The sequence below is a fragment of the Ictidomys tridecemlineatus genome, chromosome 1 (assembly GCF_052094955.1).
Source record: "Ictidomys tridecemlineatus isolate mIctTri1 chromosome 1, mIctTri1.hap1, whole genome shotgun sequence".
Taxonomy (NCBI): domain Eukaryota; kingdom Metazoa; phylum Chordata; class Mammalia; order Rodentia; family Sciuridae; genus Ictidomys; species Ictidomys tridecemlineatus.
In genome coordinates, this window is record NC_135477.1 from 18,496,562 (window position 1) to 18,523,323 (window position 26,762).

Sequence of the window (26,762 nt, forward strand, 5' to 3'; positions counted from 1 at the left end):
GAGGGACAAGCCACATGGAATCCAAGCCATTTTGCTAGTATAGGCACATTTATTCCAGAAAAGGGAGGAAAATGGACCACGCACTTTGATTCTCTCCTGTCCAATCATTGCTCTTGAGGAACATCTTTCATTGCTTCCAATAGGGCAGGTGAAGCCATCCTTAGAACTAATGTTTTCTGTGGGAAACTGCCTTCAGATAGGGAAAATTAGTTTGTAACACAGAGTCACCATCACTGTAGAGCTTTGGTAGCACTTTGCCCTTGCTCATAGTCTTTGCTAGAGCTCCTACGAGGTTCTGATGCAAAATAGCACACCCCCCCCACATCTGCCGCAGCTTTCTTACATGGCTGGGTCTCATCACCCTGACTGCTTCTATTATGAAAGCCAGGTCAGGCCCTTCCTGTTTTTGCAGAGCTTCTTTTACCCAACAGCTGCAGCCCTATGACCTGCTCACCTGGCTGCGGTCTCCAGGACCTCGCTGAGGCTGGACAAACTGAGGTAGCTCTGGCCTCTGCCAAGCCTGCCACCAGACCAGTCAGGGGCTTGTCTTGGCTCTGAGCACGGCCTAGTTCCTGGAATTCTCAGCAGGATCTTGTACCTCAGTTCTGATAATAGAATCCCCACCCATCTGTCAACTTTTCTTACATCTGAATTCCTATCTTGAAGAACTGCTAACTATACTTGTCCCCATAAGCCTGAAGTCCTGCGTTGATCTTGCCATTACCCCACAGGAAGTGGAGGAAGTGCTGCTCTAGAAGCCTGGCCTGTGGCTTCTATGTATCCTTTAGGACTTCTGTCCTGCTTCCCTGATGTATACCACTTTTCCAGACTGTGCTTTGGTGGACTGCCATGTCCTCCATGCTTCACCTGCTGGGCTGGACTTGCTACTAGCTTCTTCATTTTGAGTTGTCCTTCTAACACCTGGCTTTGCTCAGTGAGTGGGAAGAATGCCAGAGCTTGCCCCACCCAGTCTGCCCTGCTCTGCAGTTAACTGAGCCATGCTCAGCTTGACTTTGGCAAGTGTGTGTGCATACTCTCTTGCTCAATATTAACCTAAAGGTCAAAATAGAGACCATAACTATATATGAAGTAATTTCATATATAATCCTGAAATATAAAACTGTTTAAAAGATATTTCAAAGAAAGTACCAATTTGTCATACAATATCTTTTAAACTAATTTAAAATGTTTACCACACAGAAAAATCCAGGTGCAATGGGAAACTCTATCCCCCTGAGGACCTGCAGGTAATACCTGGGATATATTCCTGGGTGTCTTAACCTCAAATGACCTTTCTTTCAGTTGAAACAACTGAAGCCAACATTTCCAAAATAGAAACCAGGTAGGAAGTAATATTTAACCTTAACTTGTTAGTCTAGTAAACACCCTTGGAAGAGTTTGCCTGTGCCTGCCAACAAGTCGCTGTATCTACATGTTCTCTCATAAAACTGAAGAGGTCATCTATCCTGAAGTCAAAGTCTATCACACCAGTCACCACTGCAATCTAACCCTCAGAGTCTTACTCAACAGGAAAGGGGCGAGGTATAGAGCGCAACTACTTCCTCCACAGCTCCTACATGTTGAGAATCTTCAGAAATGACTGCTTCCGGAAAAACAATTTGTTGTTTTAGACTCTGTCTGCAAAAGAAAATGCTCCTACTTTAGGTAAGGACAGAACATGGCTGGCAAATTATCAAAAGGGGCTAGAAGCACTATAGCTTCAGGGCCAGACTGGGACTGTCATTACTTTTTTTTTTTTTCTTTTTAACCCAGAAAAGTCAAGAATCCCTCAGGGATGCTCACAAAGTCCACTCTAACTCTTGCATTTTATAATATATTTCTTCATTTCCATCCCCATCTGTTGAGGTATATTACATTGCTTTGGGAAATCCTTTTCTCTTGAAAATTTCACATCTAAATATCAACCTAAATATTTGGTCTAAGAAATTCAATTAGCTAACACTCCAAAGTAGTTTTTCTACAGGACTCATATTTTGAGTTCTTTTCAAGGGGCAGTCTAATAATGAAGAAAAATCTTGCCTAAATGTCACTGGATGCTACAGGTTTGTAGTATATATTAATTCCTACTTCAAAAATAAATTAAAAAAATCTCAGAATAATTTCTTAGAATATTCAATGCATATCCAAATTTGGTGACTAAAACCAATGCTGATTTTAAGGCATGTAGTTTAGCAGGGAACCAGTATTTTGCCTAGTGATTGTAGTTATCTGGGGCTGAAAATAAGGGATTTTCTTGAATTCTAAGCAAAATCAACACTGGCTCTGGAGGATGACAAAACCTAAAGGTAGTCTGTGTAGAAATAAGACCTAGAAACAAAATCAGAACAATCAATAACCTTCACCAAGCTTTGATGTCAAGACTTAGCAAATCAGAAATTATATAGCCTTTTAGTAACTGAACAGGACATATATCCATCACTTTATTTTTCTGCTACACTAGACTTTTTTTTTTTTCCTAAAGGAGAATCAAAATTTGCCAGTTTGTCATTTAAGGTATAAATTATATTTTTAAAAAGTTACTGGTTCTAATTGTAAAAACTCAGCATGTTGATTAATAAGACAATATTAAAGATTCTCATGGAGAATCTTAACTTTGAATTTTAAGTAAATAATTACTTATACAGGCTTGATCTGGCAATGCATTTCTCTTTATTCCCATCATAGATATTCTAGATATTAGTTTTCAGGAAGTTCTGGAAAACTGTCTACCTATTCTTAGGTTCTGATCCAATGGGTCTCTGAGGAAGACTGCTGTATGGTAGAAAAGCATGAGATGCAAACTCTGAAGTCCTTTGCTTGAATCCTGAATTAATTAATAATTAATCCTTGAATTAATTCTTCACAAGTTGAAAAACATAACTTTGCTGTAAGAAACAAATAAAGTAATTTGACATCTATAAACTTCCTTCAACTTCAGACAGTACCTAGCAATATATAATCAGATTGAAGTTCTAAATCCAAACTCAAAAAGATATTATGAAGAAAGTTTCCTCAATTAACTAAAATTAAACTTGGACCCAGTATTGCCCCCTAATGGTCATCTCAGAAACCACTTTGAATTATGAGAATTTTTTTTTCCCTCTAAAGTTCCTTAAAACTTATTCTTGTTCTGAACTCCACCATGTACACTGGGTGTTTCTCTGAAAAAGACCATCTTAATTATACTCACTTAGCTACAGTCACTTCTGATCTTTTAAAACTCCTATGGCTAAATTATCTTCTCAGGTTTTCAGGCTTTCCTTCAGATGTCTCCCCTGCTGCCAATATGTTTTTTAAAAAAGGACTTCTTTCCAAGTCTTTGCCACCTTTTAAACAAAGGTTACAGATACCATGTTTTGTAGATGCAGTGGAGAAAAGCTGCTTTTTTATCCTAAGGATGCTGTCACCATAGTCATTTCATTTCTTCATTCTAGGGGTGATTCACTGCAGGGGAAAATTCTTCCAAATCAAAAGTCAATGTTTTATCTTGAATCTACTTCTTTCAAAACATGAGTTCACCATAGCTTAGTTCAAACTAAGGGAAAACTCTCCTTAAGAAACCACAAAAATGTACACTGGAGCCACAAGGAGACTAGCATACAGATGGCACTGGTGATTTTGGAAGTCTTAATCTATGGGTAAAATACCAACACCTCCTTTTCATCTTCAAACTTTTCAAACTTGGTTTCATCATGTATAAAATGGGATTAATATCATCTACTTTACTGGGATAGTGGGAAGGGCAAATGAGTTAATAGATGAAAAGCACAGCATTATCTATGCTACACAGAAAGCATATGGGGGGGAGGGCACCAGGGGTGGGGAGGGGGGAGACTATCAACTAGGTCCTCAGTCAAAAAGATGACAATTATCAAAGGAAGCTTATATTGCTATACACAGGCATGAAACCTCCAAGGAGGTGCTCCCTCTCAGTTTTTTCTGAGACCACACCTTAAACATTTTCAATGTGTTCTCCATAGTCACTGCAGGTGATACCTGTGTTGGTGAAATGGGACATGATGAGATGGCAAGGTTCAGGACAGTCTAGTGAGGAGAATAAGCAACAAAGGAAATGTCTTCCAAGTTCTGAGTGTTTCACAAGGAACATGGTGCCTACAGACCAAGAAAAGGGAAGCTGACTGCAAGGACTGGAAGCATAGAGGATTATTAGGTCTATTACACCCTCTAGTGGCCACAAAGAAGACCGTTCTTAAACTCCCAGTTTAGCCAAGATTGCAACTTGGATATAAGCACACAGCTTCTAAAACCAAACCAGTTTGCCTTAATGTGTTTCTGCTTATGTTAAAAAAGGGGCAAATGTTAAAATAAACCAGTGTGGCCACAATTTTACCCATTCAGTTCTCTTTATTTCCTGCTGAATGAAAATACTGATAAAAGAAAGGGCATAGGTGACTGCTTCTCAAATTACATTGATTCTCAAGGGAGAACTGAAGATAATGGTCTTTGTTGCTTTATGGAAGGCAATTCTGAAATGAGCATCTTTCTAAAACAGCAATTTTTCACCACAGGGTTATTTACAAGCCAAGGTAATAATTAAATATGCCCAAGACTATGAATCTATTCTTCTTTGCCCAAGCCCTTCATTTTTATAATAGTAATTATAGTTAAAAACTTCGATTAACCAGAACCCTCAATTAACATAATTTCCCCCCTTGCACTCTATTTATAGGACAGGGTAGGAAAAAAAAATCACATGAAATTATTCACGTAAGGGATTTTAGTTTAAAAATCTAGGGTAGGTTATTTTACATTAAGTAGAAAAAGAACCCAAAAATCACATTAACACCACGATTGTCAACATAGAAAATACACATATAACTGGATGAGAGGTGAAAGGCAATGAAGAGTATTTTCAATGTAAATGTAGTGGAATGGTAAATTACTTTCTAGTCTTCCTGCTATTTTTAAAAATATTATTTATATAATAAATTCAAAGTCAAAGACAGGTAATGTATACACTGACTTCCTATCTTACAACATCTTCTATTCTACATTGATGAATATGAATAGTAGAATTGAGATTATCAGAATCCTAAGGCCACCATGCCTATCAAAAAATAGGAAAAAAAATAGGTTTCTTAGGGAATATTTCTGTCTAAATGAGCTGAAATGAGGAAGGTCTCATATATCTATGTTTTATATATAAATTTTCAACTAATTTGAAAATACAATTACCAACAGACCACAAAATGCAGCTAAGTAAGCAATCCCGAATGGAAACCCTGTGATACCAAATCCATATATTTAAAATACTGTTTATTTGTGATTTAACATTAATTAGCATAACATCTAAGAGAAATATCAGATAACATTTATACATTTTTCCACAGGACACAGGTTCATTGGCTCATTCATATGCCAAAGCAAGTAAATAGAGGCATTAGCAAAAGGTGCAATAGTTTACTGTGGCATTTAAAAAATATTTATGCACATTGCATTCATTTAGATATATATATTTTTAAAAAGTTATGGAAAAGCATAGTTCACAGGTTACTGTTTCTACATATGTTGTAATACAACAAATGATGTAGAACATAAAACAATCCTCAAATACACAGTTAAGCAACTGAAAGTTTCCACTAAGAGATTAGAACACTGATTCCAGTAGTTAGTGAGATCTAGAATGACATTTCCAGGTTTTCTTTCAATTCTGCTTCACACTCACACAGAACCAGCCCAGAACACACTGTAGTCAATGTGATTTTGAACATGCCAGCTTACCTTCCAGAACACTTTGGATTACTTTTACCCACTGACTGTTTTGGATCATTGATTTTACAGATTTGTGACATCACTTGGAAAAAGGGGGGAAAACTATATTAAGTCTAGGTTTAAATTTGTATTTACATTAGAAAGAAAGTTAAAGGAAAAGATAAAAAAGGTTTGTAAAAATCAAAAAGTGGTAGTTTTTTCAGTGGTGAGATTGGACTTACTGATTTCTTCTACTGCTGCTCTCTAAAGGTACACACGTTAGAAGGATTTGACCTTTTTAAAACTTAAATATCAACCAACACATTGATTTTGGCAGAGAAGCAGGATTTTAGAAATTTGGGACCTATTTCCAATAAATCACTATATATACCATTGTGAATATGAATCATTCTTATACTAGAATTCTTTTCGAATCCCACCTATTGTTCCCTTAATTTTTCACTTTCCCTTTCATTCTTTTCATTTGGTTACTTTACAAGATTTTCTTCATTCGTTAGCAATACTAAGAGAAAAATACATTATAAGGTTCAAATATGAATCTAGATATACCTTTATATGCTCTAATCCCCGTTTGATACCAAATCCCTGGATTCTTGAATTATATTTAAGTGTACTCAGTACCAAGCAGTCTCAAATAGGCTCTACTGTTAAATGATTGGCTAATATGCATATGACACTTTTATACTGAATGGTATACAAACATCTCAACATACAAAAATCGTTTTTGCCAGAGTTAAACTAAATAACCCATGTTATGTGTATAAAATCCCCTTTTTTGAAAAATAAGGGGCTTTCTAAACTAATAAAAAAGGAAGTCTTCAAAAATTATAGTTTATTAAAATGACTTTTTTTGGCAAACAAAGTTATTTCAGGTGAGGAAATTTTATACTATGAATAAAATTTCAAATGAATCTTTTCTTTAAAACTTTTTAAAAAATTATGTGCCAGTGTATACTAATGCTATAGATTCTTGTCTTAGAAGCTTTTAAAGCATTCTGTTAATGCCCATTGAAATAATGGGGACCCAAAAGATATAGTCAATAATCATGGTAAAAAATTATAATCTGATTACCAAGTGAAGCAGGTGTTGAGAAATAAAAATTCTCACTTGTTCATTGGCAATTTCTTTCCAACAGATATTACACAGAAGGTCTGAAATAAATCAGACAGATATCTGTTTGCGGTGAATTAAAATACTTCTTCAAGAGGGCAGAGCTAATTAAAACTATCAACTTTTAAAAAATTCAGTCATTTTTGGACATATAAGAGATGAATTTGAAAGTTTTTTCATAATGTTTTTCTTTTAGTAAAACCTCTTTCCAGTTCTTAAAGTCCAGTTTGCTCCATACCCCCAAATCTGTTCTACCACTGTATATTAATGATCAACTTAAATGTGGTATTTAAATGTGCAATGTCACACTATAGTAATAAAAATTATAAAAAAGATTTTATTTAGGCTTCAACTTTCTCCTTTTTTTTGTTCTTTTTCAGAAAAGAAGGAGTACGGAATTTCTTCTTTTTCTTGGATGGTGATTTTGAAGGAGAGCCATCAGGTGACAGGACTTCTTCAATTTTTTCTGGAGACTTAATGGTAATCTCGATGTTTTCTATGGTGGTGCTTGTAGTTAATCTACTCACTCGCTTAGCAAGCTCATCTTCAACATCATGCATATCATCCTTGCCATTTACTACCATGACAGGCACTTCCATGGAGATGAAGCTCTTGGAAAATAGATCATGGTTTTCTACAAAAGGGGAGGGGTTTTGGGGGGTTATTTTACATAGTTAACATTTCTGTGTTATTTTGCAAAACTGAAAGATTTTAGCAATGTATTAAGAAATTACTTTAATTCTGATGAAGACAGATGATTATTTTAATAAACATGGCTCTATTAGCATGAAGCTAATTTTCTTAAATGATATAAAGGGGTGGAGAACAAAGTTGTTCATCCAAAAAGTAAAAGCTAGATAATTCTGGTTTAATAGATAACTGTTATAGTTTCATTTTAAGTTAGTATAAAGGAGGAAGACAACTTAAATATTTTTATTTAGTTTTGGGGTCATTTGGCAATCAAAACTAAAAAAGATTTCATGCTGTTCATTGGAAGATGCATAACAAGCCAATTATAATTCCACAAATTCTTAAGAATGATGGGTTGCCAAAATTCAGATTAAAGTATCAATGGCTGAACAAAAGTAGCACCTCATTTAGTAAATAATATAAAATTACTGCGATATTTTAGCTAAAATCCATGGTGAATTTACCATGATCAGTTCAATTTCTTACATGAAAACAAATGACAGGGGTAGACTCTCAAGACTACTCAGTGAATGCTATGGGAAATTACATTGAATACCTTCTAATTTTTCAGGGACATTTTGCGGTGACTGAGTTTGAGACTGAATTTGTGAAACAGATGAAGCGTCATCTGAGAGTAATTCCTGCTCAGCATCTGTTGGATGAGAGTTTAGTTAAAAGCCATGCAAACAAAATAAAGAAGCATAAGAGTTCAGGGAGGTTAGTGCATACGTCAAATACCTGCATACACAGAGATGAGAAATTCTTCAATTCTGAGCTGAGTCTGCATGCTAACGGTTATTCCATCTATCCATAATGAGGCACTAAGAGGTGATTAATATATTAAAACTTTCTGCCACTAATAGTAATATTACATATAGGGTTACAAAGGAAGCATGGCTACTGGCAGCCCAGGCAAATAATGTGTGTGCTTTTGCTAATGTTAGAAAATCAAAATGTACTGAGCAGCCAGATGAAAAGAACAATGAAGCCTCACCAATGCTGCTACATTAATGAGGTAGAATGCTTCACTGATTTTTGAACAATATCCAATTAGTGATTTCTGTCAGAGCAATATTAGTGAGCTAATTCAGGAGGTCATAATGAATGTGGAAGAAACTATTTACAAAGGTAGATATAAAAGGTGATGGTTTTAGAGTACAATATTTGTTACCTGGCATCTTTAGGCTTTCAAAAAATGAGAAATTAAAGAGGACATTTTACAAAAGACCCCAAATAGCAGTAGCTTCTATCCTTACATCAGCATAAGCAAGTTCAATATACCACTTAGAACATTTAGTGTGAGTACATTATTGAGTTAGGAAGATTTGATTTAATGACAAAGGCACTATAACAATGATGAAAATGATTCTTCCTTGAATGATCCAGATGTCATCATTAGCTCTTCCTATAAGATATCTAACATGGACAAAAAGTCCTATTGGCTTCTGTTTTGCTTTGGGTAAAACTATGCTGTGAATGAGTTAAAGCAGAATCTTTTACCCTCTTTTGGGGTCACAAACTTCTTACTCCTCCAGGCTAAACTCCTATATCATACACAATTAAGCATATGCTTTCCAGGTGGCTCACAATACTATCTGAAGCTTATCCAAGAACCCAAGATTGAGAACCCCTGCTAAAAAAAATTCACTAGACTGTTTTAATGAATAATTCTTACTATAATACTAACAGACTGCCTACTAAGAGTTTCAAAGTCAGAAGGACTGAACTGTGCTAGAGTGCTCATGCACTTAAGAAAAGTCACATAACTTCTACCAATTTATTTTAAATTTTGATTTTGAAATGACCATGCTGGTACCTTCAGATACCCAGGAAGATTTTACAAACCACAAAAACCACATACCTGTGAATCTATAATAATTTCAAAACAAAAGTTTTAAAAAAGCCATATACTATGAAATGTTCAAAACTATTTGAACATTTTCATCCAATCTGAGTGGCTCTCCTGTTATCAGTGTGTGGTTTTCCTATGCTTAATCCCCAAGTCAACTAACCTTCCAGGCCTTGCTGTTTCCGTTCGATTGTCTTCTTATACTCTTCAAGTTCTCCTTCTGTGAGATGACTGAATGGGTTAGGAGGAGCTGGTGGGCCATGATCCTCATCTTCAAATTGCATGGTCTTACAAAGGAAAAAAATCAGACTTGTTGCCGAGAATTTTACCTACTTATTTATATATCCTTATATACACAAACACATAAATGTATTTATGATGTATGTGATGCCCCACTCCACAATAATCATACAAAATGATGAACATACTTTGTTTATAATACTCTTAATTAGATTAATGCTCTGGACTACTGATTCAATGGACTAAAACTGTCAGCATGTTTCTTTGATAAGCCTGTAGAGGTGAATTAATTAATTTTCATGGTGTTGAGGATTGAAACCAGGGCTTTGCTTTGTACATGTTAAATAAGTGCTCTACCACTGAGTTATACTCCTAGACACTACTAATCTTTATTTTTTAAGACAGCCAGGTGTGGTGACACACACCTGTAATTCTAGCCGCTCGGGAGGTGGAGGCAGGAGGATCACAGGTTCAAAGTCAGCCTCAGCAACTTTGCAGGGCCCTATGCAATTTAGTGAGACCCTGTCTCAAAATAAAAAATAAAAAAATAAAGAAACAGGCTGAGATGTGGCTCAGTGGTAAGTGCAAATCCTTGGTAAATACATACATTAATAAAACAAAACTAAGACAAGCTCTAATAAGTCTCACATAGCTAAGAAATCAATAATTGCTCCATTTCAAAAACCTTTGTAAAAAAGCCTTAAAAAAATGAAAATGTATGGGACTGAGGATATAGCTCTGTTGGTAGAGTGCTTGCCTCACATGCACAAGGCCCTGGGTTCAATCCCTAGCACCACCAAAAAATAAAAAAATAAAATTGAAAATAAGACTTCTTTAAATTTGCTATAAAAACAAATTTTTAGTAATTTTCTCCTAGAAAGAGATAAATAAGATTTTCAGTGATATCTGGCAGAATGAACTTCTGCACTTATTTCTGGTCCCTCCCCAAACCTTGTCTACATGATAGTAAAGGAACAGTGGGGGAAAAGAGAAAATAAAGTGTGAGAAATGTTAATTCAGGTTTGGAAGATGAACAATAGGTAGAAGAATGGGTAGGGTTGAAGTCTCAGTCTTACAAAGAATGGTGCAAATGAGAAGCATGCTTAGGTCTGGTAAGGCTCAGAAACCAGAGGCATCAGGTATCACAGAAGATGCAGGTGAGGAAAAGCTGAAAACAGGGGATAATTTAAAAGCCTAAAAATAAGAAGAAAACATTTCAAAGTCCCCTTCCCTATTCACTTCACTGGAGAATGGGGTTTGGGCAAAAAGAGAGTTTTGTGTGAACTGGTTAAATCCTCATCTTCCATAAGAGGTGTAAGTACTTTTTATTTAATTATCTTCTAAGTATGCAGGAGATAAGTGCCCCTGGGCACTTGACAACACAGTCACATTGCCAGTACTTTTTTAGACAGGGTCTCACTAAGTTGCAGAGGCTGGTCTTGGACTTGGGGTTCTTCTGCCTCAGACTTCTGAGTAGCTAGAATCACAGGTGTGCACTACCACACCCAGCCAGTAACTACTGTTTTTAAGATAAAGTTTCTTTCTCTGAAATGGGAATTACCTTAAAATTTTATGGCTTCCTACAATATAATTAGCAGTGTTTTTTCTCTCTTATGATATACAAAGTAATGCTATTTGAAATTTGATGAAATATACTCAAGGTTTAAAAACTGATAAACTAAGAGAAAGCAGAATAAAGATGCTATTTAGAAACAGGAAGGTAAATGCTAAAAGAACAGAAAGTGCTTGCCCCTGGAATTGTAAGTCTTATGGATTACTTGACTTTTTAACTTGTACTTATATTAACCTTAGTAAAAATGTTCCTATTTAAAAAACAAAAAAATTATGTAGCAGATCAAAAACAAAGATCATAGTTCTTTAGACTTACAGAAGGAGGCTTATCCACAACAATTCCAGCCAGCAGCTGAGACTGTGGTCCTGCAGTTTTCAAGTCATATCGGTTTTGTTCTCGAATCTGAATTGAAACAATAACAAGTTCTTGAGGGCAACAGTGCAGATGACCTTTGCCTTCACTTTTCCTAAAAGCTTATTATTGGAAACTTCTTAGTAAGAGTCTCTTTGATGCCAACCTCTGTGAAGATCCCTTTCACCATCCTAACCCTCACATCATTCTCTGTTACCCTCTTGGCTGGTGATTTCCTATCATTTTATACAGTTAGAGAACTGTACTTTCCCTTTAATGCCAACACACTCCAAGGCAGAAATATGTTTAATACTTCTTCTTTATGTTCAGCAATGACTAGCACAGGGCTGCAGGTATTCAATATAAGCTACAATTACTGAGTCAAATTTTTTTTTCTGTATTCCTATATTTGTTACTAATTATATTCAATCAGGACCACATCTTACCTTATTTCTCTTTTCTAGTACCTCATTTGGGTTTGTGTTTAGAGGAACAAACTGATTGGGATCTTCAATTTTGATAGGTGTTCCACTACTAACTTTGGAGGAGTCCTCTGCCTTCATCCACTAAAGAATAAAAAATTTCTTACAATGAAGCTTCTAAGTATTAAGAAGATAATTGCAGCTGCTCAATAACTGTTAATAGTCTCATGGGAGGCATATATCACCAATCTTTTGAAGAATTTCACTAAGCAGTATCTTAGTGGTCAATTGATTTATACCACATATCAGTTAGGAAAAAAGCTCACAAAAGCATTCACTTCAGTTTAAAAAAAATAGTGAACAAATGCTGTTACTATTCACATTAATACTCAATTACACTGCTAAATGAACTTTCTCCTCTTGATACCTAAAAACACAATGCAGAAACTATTTCCAGAGTGTGATCTTGTCTTAACTCACACTCAGAGTTCTGTTTCTTGAATTGAATTTCATCAGATGAGGATGGTCAAGAAGTCACTGAAAAGGACTCAAGGAATCTCTTAAGATATAGTTTTCCAGACCTTGCTTCTTATTTTTGGCTAACAGAAAAAGGCAAGCCCGTAATCGGCATTTTATGATGGTGTGATCTTGTAGTACACAACACAATAGAACCATAGGGTTGGAAGGACCTTAACTAATTCTCATTTATTCCACACTATAACCCATAGAGAAGGCTAATATTTAACAAGAATAATTATGGCTGACCACCAATCTCTGCCAATAAAGTGAGTTCTGGAGAACTTATGCATTTAATTATGTTCTTTTACTGGAGACAAAAAAATCTTATAGGCCAGGGAAAAAACCCTTTGATGCCTATGTCGGCTTTTCAATATTGAATGTCACTGATTTATATGACAGGATGAACTTAATATTGAACAGCTAGAGAAAATTTGGTGGTAAGTACTCCACCAAAAACCAAATCTCAAACAAAATTCTAAAAAAGAAAATAACCCATTTCTCTAACTACAAGATACTGCCTAATGGTAACAAAGTATAGTAATTCATGCAACTCTGGAATGATTTGGTGTTTATAACTTTTATAGTTCTGATTCGCAGGTATAAGACAAACTACACAGCAGTATCATGTAGTTGGTAAGGCTAGACTTGTGTCAGACGGTTGGCATTCAAGCCCTAACTTTATCATTAAAAAACGATTAGTTAGTCCTTCTTGCCTTGGTTTTCTCATCTGAAAAGTAGGGAGAAAAACAGCATTGAATCGTATTAGGAGAAGTAAATGAGATCATTCTTGAATGGCACTTGGAGGAGTACCTTACAATTAATACCTAGTACATGGTAGCAATATTATTTTTAACATTATGTTATACTTTCCTAATAATTTAATAGGACTTTCAATTCATGAGTTAATTAGGCAAAATACTTCAAAAGGCAAACTATGTAAAATAGTGGCATACTGTGATTTTGGTCCTGGGACTGGTTTCCCCATTTCGAGACTCCTCAGGCACATTCACTTTCATATAAGTATTTGGTGAGTTCAACCATCTTGTTTTTTCACGCTGCTGTCTCTGTGCCATGTATTTGAGAGGAGAGAGTGGCACTGTATCGTCTTCAAAGGAAAAAGCAGTCACAGTTGCTGGGATTTCCACATCACTCTTATGTCTAGGCTTCTCTCGGATGAGAGGATGCCTGTAAGCATAGCCGGTTCTATACCCCTAAAGGAGGGGAAAAAAAACCACATTTGAAGCAATCAAACCTGTATCAACACAGCATTTGCAGTCTATTTCCTTAAACAAAGACTCAAAAAGACTTCTTTGTTACAAAACATAGAAAGGGGAAAACATCTTTCTAAACCCCATATAACCTCCATATAAAACTAGAATTGAAATTAAGCAAATTTCGAGATCTGGTTAAAACTGATTGCAGCTGGCACTGCAATTTCCACTCAAACAACTCTTTCTGACAAAGGTAATTTCTAAACTGCTGACCAGACACATTTCCTGCCGACAATATGGTTTTCGGGGAAACCAAATCTCAGCGCTCGTTTAAGTCTTTGTTTCTGGGTCTAAAAGCACTCTGCCTTCTGATCATTCATGGAAGAGGGTAAAACAATGACATTTTCCAAACCATGCATATGACAAGGGGTTAATGTCCAATATTTATAATGAACTAAAACAACGAAATAGCAAGAAAAGAAATAACCCAATTGAAAAATGGGCAAAGGACCTAAATAAACATTTCTCAAAAGATAACATTCAGATGGCCAACAGGTATTGAAAAAACACTCAATATCACTAATCATCAGACAAATGCAAATTAAAGCCACATCTATTAGCAATGTAAACCGTGTGTGGAAAACAATATAGTGGTTTCTCATAAAATTAAAAATAAAAATACTATATGATCCTGCAATCCCACTACTGGATATACAAAGGAATTGAAATCAGTGTGCTGACAAACATTTACATTCCCATGTTCATTGCAACAACAATCACAATAGCTAAGATAGGGAAGCAACCTGTGTAACTATCAGTGGATGAATGAATAAAGAAAATGTAGTACAAATACGCAATGGAACACTATAAAGTCTTAAAAAAGAAAGAAATTCTGTCACTTGCAACAGTATGGATGAACCTGGAGGACATTATGGTAAGAGAAATAAGCTAGGCACAGAAAGACAACTGCATGCAGAAACTAAAAAAGCTGAACTCATAGAAGCAGAGTAGAATGGTGTATATTAAGGGGATTGGGGTGGGGAGAAGTTAGGCAAAGAATATGAAATTTCAATTAGGAGAATTAAGTTCAAGAGATATATTGTGAGACTTGGTGACTATAATCAATAACAATGTACTGTATTCTTGAAGAAAAAAGATCACATTTACATATCTTGCTGATTCTTAAAAATGTGGTTAAATCACACTGAAATACGTCCATAGGGTCAGACTGTAGTCCTGGAAGAGTAAGGAGCCATGTTCTAAAATCAAAGGGAGATGAATATGAAGTTTGTGTTTGATTTTCACCTACCAAATTGTCCAGAGTCCTCATCAGCCCTTCAAATTCAACCTCGCCAACCTTCCATTTCTGATGGGAACCCATATTTACACCTCCTCCTCCAGATGCTGCTACAGTGTGAGTGAAAGCTTTATACTTCTGAAGGTCCAGTACAAGTAGATTGTCTATTCCACCTGCCCCTGCTAAGGCCCGTACCTGTTATCAATGGTAAAATAAACACACTCAAAACTGAAAAGACTGTAATAGGTATTTTACTTTAAAAAAAAAAAGCACAATTTTCATTTGACAAGTAGCTACAACACTCGTTCAGACTACTAATAGCAAAGGCAAAGCAACACTCTTAAACAAATAGGCAGGTGAAGTATCTTTTTCATCTATCTGGAAAAAGAAGTTTTCCCATGGCTATCCAGTTAACATTTGTTTAAAGGAATATAGAGAAACTACACTTTGAATTTAAGAATATTCAGACAGAAGTCATCAGTTCATTGTCTTAATTAAACTTTTCATAGCTCCATTTGAGAAGAGGGATCATTAAAATAAAAAAGAAGTTGGTTATTAAGTTAAAGCTGGTAGAAGATATTTTTTTCCTTTTTTTGAGACCCTTCCAATAAATTAAATTACCACCATTTGATTCAAGAGAATCTGCTTGATTTTCTTTAAGAGGGAAATTTGAGCCTTTACATATACTCAGCTTCTCTGTGGGAAAAAGTAGTTAGTAAATATCCAGCCTATTATAAAAAAGAGGCTGAGGAACTGTTAGAAACTGCCCGAGTTCACAAAACTTCTGGCACTAGTCTTTTTTTTTTTCTTTACAAAAGTGACCACATTACATCTGACTTTTGATGATTTGTGGCTGCCTTTGTTTCTCAATTAGTACCACCACTAGAGGGTGAAAGATAAAGTAGGACTGTGGGACAAATGATGTTTATAACACTTGGATTTGTGTGTATGTGAACTTTGATTTGCTTTCCTTCTATTTTCAATTCAAGAGATAAATAAAAAGGGTTGCCAACTCAGTGAAGTACAGGAGAAATTCTCTTAAATAGCAAAATAAAAACCTGCCAATCAATTGGGCTTTGGAAATAAGTAAACATAAAATCCAACTAAATGGGTAAATAACGAAGCAATAAAAAGGGGGGAATAAGTTTTCCTACCTGAATCTCACAGGCTATCTGCACATTAAAAATATAATGAAAAGCTTCTTCAACTGTTTCTCCAAGTGCTACCACTCCATGATTCCTGAGTACCAGCACCTAAAATAGAATCCCCAAAGCAATCACTTTAAATAACTGGCATAGCTCACACTGCTTTCATCAACAGCAGCAGCAATGAAAACAGCTCTTTAGATGGAGACTCTACTATATACCTTACAACTTGGCCCCAGAACTTTCTGCAGTTGAATTCTCTCCTCCTGCTCATCAAGTGATCCTTGGTAGTCATAATAGGCAACATCTCCCAGGATAAGGGACTCTTGAGAAATTGGAAGGATCCCACACTTCATGGAGGAGACCTATTTGATTGGGATCAAACCAAGATAACACATTTAGATACTACATATATTTTCAAAGAAATCTGATTATTTAGGCAGCTTATAAAGCACTGGTCTATTCATTATGTTCACCACTGCAACCCATCCCAAAACGATGTAGGGGATACAACTCAATTTAAATGATGTGTCAAATATTATGGAACAAGTTAGCTCTAAAATACCTCAATAACCCAATTATTACTGATTAGTTTTAAAATCCAAATGCTCTCTCTCTGCTTTTTTTCCCAGAAGAGTAGCACTTGATCCCAACAGACTTTTGCTTTTTGGGTATGCAGAAGATGAATATTTCAAATATGATTTTGAATGGCAGAGTCTAAAGAAATGTAGAAAGTACAGCATTGGTTTGGGAAAGTCATGGAAAATACATTTTCTAGAGTCATTGGTTTTGGCCCTTCACTGACTTACAGCTGCAGTAGCAGGGGTATGGATGTGTATCACACATTTAACATCAGGACGTGTTGAATAGATTGCAGCATGGGGACTGAATCCTGTATAGTCAATTTTCAGGTTAGTGCTTCCCTGGTCGACCACTTCTCCAATTATATTGACTTTTACCTGGAAAAATTAGAAAGACATTATTTAATCAACATATATGTATCAAAGTTTGTGTTCCAAAAGCTAATCCAGGGAGTGGCGAACTTTTTGGTAAAAGGCCAGGTAGTAAATACTGTAGACTTTGTGGGCCTCTGTTGCAACTCCTCAACTCCATCATTAGAGTAAAAAGGAAGTCAGAAAGGAATTGTAAAAGAATGTATAGTTTTGCTCTCCTAACACTTTATTTATAAAGCTGGTAATCTGCAACACAACTTAGTATTTAACAAGAAGTACAGTTTTCAAGAAACTAACCTAAGGCCTTCACCAGAGGTTTGGTCAAACCTACATTTACTGAATTGGCTAAAGGACTTGAATTTACTGACACTGCATCACCCAGAATCAGTGTGGCTCCAGCTGTTCTATGAGCTGATGAGAGTGGCTACGAATACAATCACAAAAAGAAGAAAATGCTTGGCTGGATCCTTCACTCACACCACTTCAACTGTTTAAATGTCGTTACAGAATACACACAGACTGTGTGTTATGTTTAAAAAACATAATTCCAGAATGTACAGGATAGAAAAATTTCCGAGATTCCCTCCAAACATGCATGGGTTAACTAATAATTTCACCACCATGTAATTTTCCAAACCCTCACCATTCACTAGTAAATGTTTCTCCATTCATACCATTTTCTTGTTCCATCCTGTGCCAAAACGTAAAAACTGTCAGAAAACATAGGGGAACTCAGGAAAAGTAACATAGGAATTAAAATTATACCAAATTGGAGGCTGTGGCTTCTGAAAAAGATAGGCCTCTGGGAATGATTATAATATGGTCTTGCTCCTTACTTATTCTTACCTGGAAGAAAGAAAAAAAAAAAAAAAACAAGAAAAACTTACTCTAAGGCATTCTTATTTTGCAGTGTTAAGTGTGACCAGAAATATATTTTGGATAAATAATTATATGGTATCTGGAAGAAAAAAAAATAAAACAAAAATTCCAGGTCTGCAACATGAAAGTTTCCTTAAGTTTCTCTCAACTCTCTAGAACTTACAAAAATTCTGACATTATTTTCCATTTACTGGGCTTACCTATAGTGTTACTTTGGGGTTCTAAATTTGCTTAGGGTCAGTTATATTCATAAAAAATAAATGTTGACATTATCCAACCCAATGTGGTAATGATTATAACCTTAATTTGCAATATGGAAATTTGGGGGGAAAGGGTAGGAAAGACAACAAGATTTCTTCCTCAGAAGGAATTAAGGTGGAGATAGAAAGGGGAAACTAATGAATGGCCAGAGGAAAAGGAAGAAAGGTTGTTGGAAAACTGTACCATGTCTATTCCATGTCCATCAGACAATATTTTAATACTTTTTTCACTCTAAATACTGTCTTGGTTCCAAACATGGTAAAGTAAAAACAAGATGATGGTGAACAGGAAAAAACATATTTAACAAAATAAAAACCAGGGAGGAAAGTTCCCTGGCCAATTTATTTTTCTTGCCCCAAATGCTTTTCAATGCCACTGATGCTTATAGATAATAGGCATGGAGAGAGACAATTCTAACATATGGTGTCTTTCTGAATAGGTTCTACAACTGCTCTACATCAAAGGAATAACATAGTAAAGGGAGATTGCTTAGGATTGTAGGCTTTCCCTGGGAGATAAGGTTTAAATAAGCATGAGGTTGTCATCTAGTATGCTGGGTTCAGAAAATAAAGTTTTAAAACTGGACTTCCAAGTCATGGAGAGCACAGTTGCCTTTTAGTTGGAATTTTATTAAAAAAAAAGAAAGAAAGAAAGAAAGACTAAAGAACTTACTGAGATGTATGTATTTGCCAGGTGTGCCCATCCAAACAAATCTGCAAGTCTGTATAGGCCGGCAAGTTTACAACGAGTAAGTTTTTCTCCCTTCACATAGGAGGATGTATCTGCACCAGGAAGGTCATTGATGGGTGTGACCATACCAAGACCTAAAAGAGAAAAAATTGTGGTGAGAGACTCAAGTCAAATAATTTCTTACCTGAAAATAACTTGGAATATTCTACTGAGTCTTGTAAATAATCTGAAGTTTATTAGTCCATACAATGTTTTATTAGCTTTCAGAAACATGTACTGAGAATAAAAATAAGTATCAGCTACCTTCTGTGATTGCTTGGTAAAAGGTGCTTTATTAATACTTGTTTGGAAATGACCATAGCAAAGGGTCACATCACTTGAGAAAATGGTTACAGACCTCAAAGGTGAAAGTTTAATAACAGGTTACTTCAAATTTTACAATGAAAAGACCTACAATGTAAAGAATTTCTACTTCCTGACCTCTGAACACTAGGGCATAGCTTTCCTGCTGTCATCCTTTGTACATTCCAGCCAGCCAGAAAAATACTTTTCTCGTATCTCTTTTGACTTTTATTCAAACATAAGAAAACATTTGATATAGAAAGAATATATACAAATAATAGTTTGGCTTCTGTCGTTTTGAAGGTCTCTAACAATCCAAATGCCATGTTCAAAATTCAACTTTTGCTTAGCTTTCATTCTCCTTGACCTCTTTATAGCTTGACACCATTTCCCATGGCCTTTTTCCTAGTATTCTTCCCCAGGCCTGAATAATACTGTCCCAATCTCTTGTCCCCTTTCTACCTGCTTCTCTTCCTCTTCAACAAGTTCTCTTCCCCCTTCTTCCTCTGACTGTAGTTCTTTCTCAAAGCTCAGGTTTCCATTATGTTCCCTTCTTATTTTACTTTTCTCTAAGAAAACATTATATACCCCAAGCCTCCCCACCATATGAGTGTAAATGACATTCTGGATCTTCATCTCTGACCAGGTCCTCCTCCTCATTCTCCAGCCTGCTATTTCTAACTTTTTGCAACATAATAACTTAAAAATTAAAATAATTTGAAAGGATTTTTACATTCTTTTTCTCTTATTTTTCTTACCTTCTCTCTTCTCTTTACTATTCTAATACCGATGGCATTACAATACTTATAGGCTCAAACCCTGAGTGACCTTTACCTGTGGGACACCACAGGTAATTTGTCATTATCTTCTATCATTCTTTTCTTCACAAGGTCCCTCACTTACCATACCTGAGTTTAGACCTTCACTCACACACAGACTCCTACAATAAGCCCTCCCATTTTTGTCCCTGCCCTTCTCTATAAATCCATTCTGCATAGAACCATCAGACTTAGTTTCCTTAAGTACTAGATTTAACCTGAGAATGTGAGACCAATAAGAACTTTTAAAGAGAAGTCCCAAATGTGAAATCTTCTAATTTTAAAATGTTGCAAACTAAATCAAAGAAATAGATTCAATCATATATGTCATACAAAATAATGACATTTCTGAAATTTTAGAGTTAGCCATTATTCTACCTCCTACTCTCTACCTACCCTTCCAATTTAACTTCCATTTTATAGGCCACCACATAAATATTCCAGGCAAACTGGTCAATTTCTACTTCCTGACCTCTGAACACTAGGGCATAGCTTTCCTGCTGGCATCCTTTGTACATTCCAGCCAGCCAGCCAAAACCCCTGCAGCTCTGTGTTTCTGCCATGGAATCTAGGACACTCACAGGATACTTCTCTTATTATTTCTATTTTTCCCGACTAGTCTCCTCTTAGAACTTATGAAATTTTCTCCTTGGACTCTTGTTTTCTGCCTATGCCTTCTTGTACAATTATTTAATTACTGTCCACAGCTTTGAGTGACATTGCTCTATGTCCATCTGCCAAATCTCTCTCTTAAGCTCTCACACTGCATTTCTGACTGCTACGGGATCTTGGCAACTCAAGTTGAGCAGGCCCAAATTTGAACTTCCTCCATTTCCAAAGCCAAACTAGATCACCAACTCTGGGATTTTTCTTTCTTCCTTCCTTCCTTTTTTTTTTTTTTGTGGTGCTGGGGATTGAACCCAGGGCCTTATACATGTGAGTCAAGCACTCTATCAACCCAGCCCTCAACTTTCCTATTTTTGTTAACAATATTATCAAATCTTCTAGTCCATTTTTCCCGCAGAATATATCAGCAGTCTTTAAAAACATCTTTCTGCTTAAAAGGGCTTCCCATCAGAGCTAGGACTAAATTAGATTATAATATAATTTATATCCAATCATATATAAAACCATATTTTAAGATGATCTGGCCCTGTGTTTCTGATCTGACTTTGTTCTACTGTGGCCCCCTGAAAACCATGCTCTAGACCATTGTCTTTATTTTTATTTTTTGAAGAGGCCAACTCATTCCCACCTTTTCCTCACTTGACTCCTGTACTAGTTTCTCCATTTTGGGCATGGTCCACTCCTTTTTGCTATTCAAATTTCAGTTTCAATGTCACCTTTACAGAGTTTTCTCTGATCACACAATCAACATATCCATCTAGATGCTCTCTGTCACATTGACCATACTGCATAGCACTCCCTATTCTCTGATCATCTTATTTATTTAGTTTATCTTCTGTCTCTTTGACAAAAGGAATCTTGTCTATATTGTTGATCAGTGCACTCTCTGGTAACTAGAAATGGTGCTTGGCACAGATAATATTATAGAAAGTGTGAACCAAAATAACTTTTTTTTGTACTGGTGATTGAACCAGGGCACTTAACTTCTGAGTCACATCCACCCCTTTTTATTTTATTTTTTAAATTGTGAGATAGGGTCTAAGTTGCTTTGGGCCTCGCTAAAGGCCTAATTTGAATTCTCCTGCCTGTGCCTCCCCAGTCGCTGGAAGTGTAGACATATGCCACCACACCCAGCCTGCCTCAGCTTTTGAGTTGCTGTTTCTGCTATAGGATATTTCTCCAAAGTTAGAAAACACAGTCACTAGGGAACTCATCATTCTTCCCCTCCCCAAACACAGCAGTCCTCTCTGTTCTGCGTTGGACTTGGCATTTCTCATTGGTTCTCCCCTTTAGGCCTATGACCACTCCTCTAATAGGTCAGTATATCTCACACTGGGATTCTTTCAAAGAATCTTTAATAACTGATCTTCCTGACTTCAGTTTCTTTCATTTCCTGGTACTCATCTAAGTTATCACCTAGCAAGTCTCTCTTCATAATGCTTTCCTCCTTCCATGCTGGTAGCCCTTCTTAGTCCAAGACCAACTCCTCTCCCTTTGCTTCCACACCAGGACTCTGTTGCACCAACACAATGGTCTACTTGAAGTATTACAACTATGTTCTCACCTTGCATGTTCCCACCACTGCATGCCTCTTTACACTGTTTCCTTTATTTGGAAAATACTTGAAATCATTGAAATCCTACTCACAAATCTCTAACAAAAAAGGAAAGAAAGGAGAAAGGGACAACAAACAAAAGAAAAGGAAAAAATAGAAAGGAAAAAGTCCCTCATCTCTTGAGTCTAACCTAAAGCAGTTGCTGGCAGTTCTCTCTGTCCTCTGTGTACCTGCCCTTGCACTAGAGCATCACAGCTGATATGTACAGTTCTGGAACTTAGTACCTTATGATCCTTAGTATCCTGACAGTGTCAAGTTCACCAAATTGTTGCTCTCATTAAAGAGCTATACTGAATGAAGAAAATGCCCAGACCCTTCTTTCATACCAAGTTCTAACTATTGTATACTTTAAAGTCTGGTTAGCTAAGGTCTCTCCCACCAAGTCTTTTCAATCTCCTCCCGCCAGTAATCCCTTCCAACTCTGAGCTCATAGCTTGGTGACTCATGAAACCTCATTAGATAATTCCTTATGACTGCTTTGTAATTTTTTCCTTATAGTTATCTTGCAGTATTAATTAAAATATATTTATCTGGGGCAAGGAACCATGTCTTATAGCTATTTTGTAATCTTCAAAGTCTAGTAAGTGCCTGACAGATGTGAAAAAAGATTCTGACACTATGCTACTCTTAAGTATTAAGATGCTATAAACTTTAAGGACTGAACCTGAGCAGAATATGCTGCTAGACATGTACACTGTTTCAAAGTAGAAATAAAATTGTAATTTTTAAAACTCTCCAAAACTGACATACTGAGGGGAGGTGAAGAAAATCCTGAGAAAGAATTGGTCATGATATAATCTGCAATCTGTTGTAACGCTAGTAATCCAGTTGGGTTGTGGCCTTTCTTCATCTGTTCTTGAATAAGGCATTCCAGGTCTTCCCGAAAAGCCTGTAATACACAAAAATAACCACTGAGCACATATATATATATCTCACTTGCAGCAGAATGACCCAAACTTGCTCTGATATAATGAATTATCCTCTCCTCTACTCCTCCTTTGAATAACTTTACCTACACTATTTATAAACAAATAAAAACACAAAATAATAAAACATTAGAGGAAACAAGAAACTTGCTTTTAGAGGAGGAAAAATTATTAGACATTCTTTTTTTTTCTTAAATTTTTTTAATATTTATTTTTTAGTTCTTGGCGGATACAACATCTTTTTTTTTTGTATATGTGGTGCTGAGGATCGAACCGGGGCCTCACGCATGCCAGGTGAGCGCGCTACCGATTGAGTTACATCCCCAGCCTAGACATTCTTAATCTCAAAGAAAAGGAAACATTATAATATCTGCACTAGACAAATATAGATAAAACAACTGTTATTAATATGCAACTTAAGCACCAGGTGTAAACCAATATAAAGAGACCATTTCTTACTTAGCAGCTTTGTCATCTAAGTTAGTCAGTCCCTATTTGAATAGGGCTTCACTGAAAACAGTGATTCACAGCAGAAGTTTTTAGTAAGACATACTAATTTGTGTTTTCTATTTTAAGATTTCCATGGCAATTCCTTAGCTCCATAAACTCAATATAAACTAGTAAGAAGAACTGAGGATGAATTACTTCCCTTTTATAATACTGTCCTAGAGAAATTACACTTCTTTCCAATTTTGGGTTCCATATTTTTCTATTCTGGAGCTGTATTTTCTTTGGGGGGGGCAGGTGGGGTGGCACAAACTGTTTATATAAATCCAAATCCTGAACATTAAGAAATACCTCTATTCCAGTAACTCAATGAACTGTTAATACGATTTATCACATAAAACTCCCAATTCTTCACATTTGTTGAAATAGTTCATTTTGTCTTTCCATCACACCCAACCAATATTTATTTTATTAAATTGTCATTTGTTCTCTTGCTCACATCTATTTCATTCATTTTAAACATGAAGGCCCTTGCAACATAAATCACTTAAACCCTGCTCTTCTATTTGAGATGATAGCTCAAGTCTATTTCATTCATTTTTAAACATGAAAGCTCTTGCAACAAATCACTTAAACCTTGTTCTTCCATTTAAGATTAATTATGTGTATAGCAGGATGCTTGGCCAGAAATTAAATTCAGTTTCTTTCCCCTTCACCTAAGAGGGAGAAGAAAGAGAATTACTTTGGAATCACCACCTCCAAGAGGGATACATAGGAACTCCTTGGAGATTGCTGTGGAAATCTCTTTACAAGGGTAGATCTCTGGGTTGGGATTGTGGCTCAGTGGTAGAGCGCTCGTCTAGCACGTGTGAGGCCCTGGGTTTGATCCTCAGCACCACATAAAAATAAACAAATAAAATAATGGTATTGTGTCCAACTACTTCTTAAAAAAAATGTTAAAAAAGAAAAAAAAAAGAAGAAGGGTGGATCTCTTTTGAGTTCAGTGATAAATAATCTTTCTTACAGGGGAGGGGGGAATAAGATCTCTTGGGAGTTCCCGCTTAGATGTAGATATGCTAAAGGATGGTTAATAGCCCAGAGGTCCAGGGATTTTCTTTCTTTAAATAATAGTACAGTATCCTGTGGTGGGAAGAGGAAATGAGATTTTAAAGGCTAGGAGATGATAGATGTTAGGGGACCAGGTCTGGCTCACTGTTTGTGCTTCTCTTAGCAAAATAGTTGAGAGTTATTTGTGATGAGAACTGAATGAGCTGGGTGCTTATAGCTGCAATTTTGGGAGCTCAATTATGGGACCACAGGACATCTTAACTGATTTAGCCCAGGAAGAAGGTCATCCTTCCTTGAGGCACCATGTTGGCCTGTAGGGGCATCTAGGTAAACAGGGAACCTACAGCTTAGTTGTCAATATGAAGCCAGTCTTCAACACCATCACCATTGACAAGGAAATGTAGTAGGAATAGTGGGCTGCACAGACTTTAGTGTCTCTCCATACACACACAGACACACATACACAACATATACCACATCTTGGGACATAGGTTCCACTGATCAAGTTGCTGAAATTCTTGGGGCAATTCAGGGGAAGTAAAAAAAATCCAAAAGGAAAATGTTATACTTTCTGCTAATAAAGCAAATGGATGTTTGAGTGATTAAAAACAAAACAAAACCAAGAAAACTCAAATTGTGACCATATTTGAATTCAGAGTTCAGGGAGCAATTTACATTAGTTAAATATGATTTTTCTTTTAAAATTTAAGACTTGTTAAATGTAAATAATTAGAAAAATTATAAGAAGATGGAAAACATCTACTTTCATCGTCTGTATCTAGTTCATTTAAATATACAACTGAAACCAGAAAAACTGTTCTATATAATATCTTTTACAACAAATACTATATTATCAGAAAACCCCACTAATAATCAAAATCCTGTGAAAACAAAGTGGTTGTAGGCTGTATAAAGATGGACGGATGCCTTTATAGAGGAGTAACATGAGTAATTTACCATGGTTAAGGCTAAAAGGAAAAGAATCTCCTAGATACCCTCTTTTATCTTTTCTTTTTTTTGGTACCAGGGATTGAACTCAGGGGTACTTAACCACTGAGCCTCATCCCTAGCCCCTTCTTTTTCTTATATTTTATTTAGAGATAGGGTCTCACTGAGTTATTTAGTGCCTGGCTAAACTGCTGAGGTTGGCTTTGAACTTTTAATCTTCCTGCCTCAGGAGAGCCATTGGGATTACAGGCATGCACCACTGTGCCTGGCCCTTATTTACTTTTATATAAATCACAGAAAACTTGTAGACACACGGCAGTGGGCCATCTACTCTTCTGAAACTTTGTCTTCCCTTCAAAAACAAACTATTAAACTTTCTTTTCTTCCAAGCAGGTATAACAAATATCTATGATTTAGTAAAAAATTATTAGTGTATCTATCAGTCATTATATATGTTACAACATCTGAGAAGTAGGCATTATTTATTTTGTTGAATGTCCATGGCCCCATGTTCTTCCAGGAAGAATTCAAGAAAACTTTCACAGATTAAAGTAATACAAAATAAAATAAATAAAATGTAAGTAAGAAAAATCAAACTAAAGAGAAAAATAAGCCTAAAGAGATTAGAAGGAACCAGGAATAAGATACTAAATGAATGCCATAAAATTTTACACATCTGTTGGAGATGGGCTAAATTTTATCTAAATTCTTAGGGAGCCAACATGAATCAAGATAACCTGCTCACTGTGTGGATTTACAATGGCTTTAAGATAAAAAACCAACCAGTTGCATAAGAGAAATCACACTATTTATAAACTGATGAAAAATTTCTGCTGGGTGGGATGACAGATCTACATAAGAAAGGTTAAAAATCTGTTCGAGGTCACACAGCTGGTGAATGTCACAGGCAAGGACACAGGTCAAATGCTTTGTTCATTAGTGAAATGCTCCTTAGACTTCCTTTTTTCCTATTTTTCATTTTTTATTTGTTCTTTTTAGTTATACATGATAGTAGAATGTATTTTGACATATATATAAAGTATAACT

The 26,762-nt window shown here is 35.9% G+C and overlaps 1 protein-coding gene across 11 annotated transcripts in view; it reads right to left on the bottom strand.

The window, feature by feature from the left end:
- Positions 1-5,260: 5,260 nt before the first annotated feature.
- The window catches only part of Add3 (adducin 3), a 113,516-nt gene continuing 92,014 nt past the window's right edge, over positions 5,261-26,762 (bottom strand). For 8 of the 11 annotated variants that reach the window (XM_013356557.4, XM_013356556.4, XM_078051705.1 and 5 more), the window contains 13 exons: positions 23,077-23,215; positions 18,907-19,058; positions 17,860-17,940; positions 16,951-17,100; positions 16,363-16,506; positions 16,151-16,249; positions 15,009-15,191; positions 13,442-13,699; positions 11,994-12,113; positions 11,512-11,598; positions 9,547-9,670; positions 8,091-8,186; positions 5,261-7,478 (listed from right to left, as the gene is read on the bottom strand). In XM_013356557.4, the coding sequence (XP_013212011.1) occupies positions 7,186-7,478; positions 8,091-8,186; positions 9,547-9,670; positions 11,512-11,598; positions 11,994-12,113; positions 13,442-13,699; positions 15,009-15,191; positions 16,151-16,249; positions 16,363-16,506; positions 16,951-17,100; positions 17,860-17,940; positions 18,907-19,058; positions 23,077-23,215 (1,926 nt within the window). In that variant the 3' untranslated portion in view covers positions 5,261-7,185. Of the gene's footprint in view, positions 7,479-8,090; positions 8,720-9,546; positions 9,671-11,511; positions 11,599-11,993; positions 12,114-13,441; positions 13,700-15,008; positions 15,192-16,150; positions 16,250-16,362; positions 16,507-16,950; positions 17,101-17,859; positions 17,941-18,906; positions 19,059-23,076; positions 23,216-26,762 lie in introns of those variants that run through there. The other 3 variants (XM_078051898.1, XM_040271686.2, XM_078052006.1) reach the window with 3 other exon arrangements.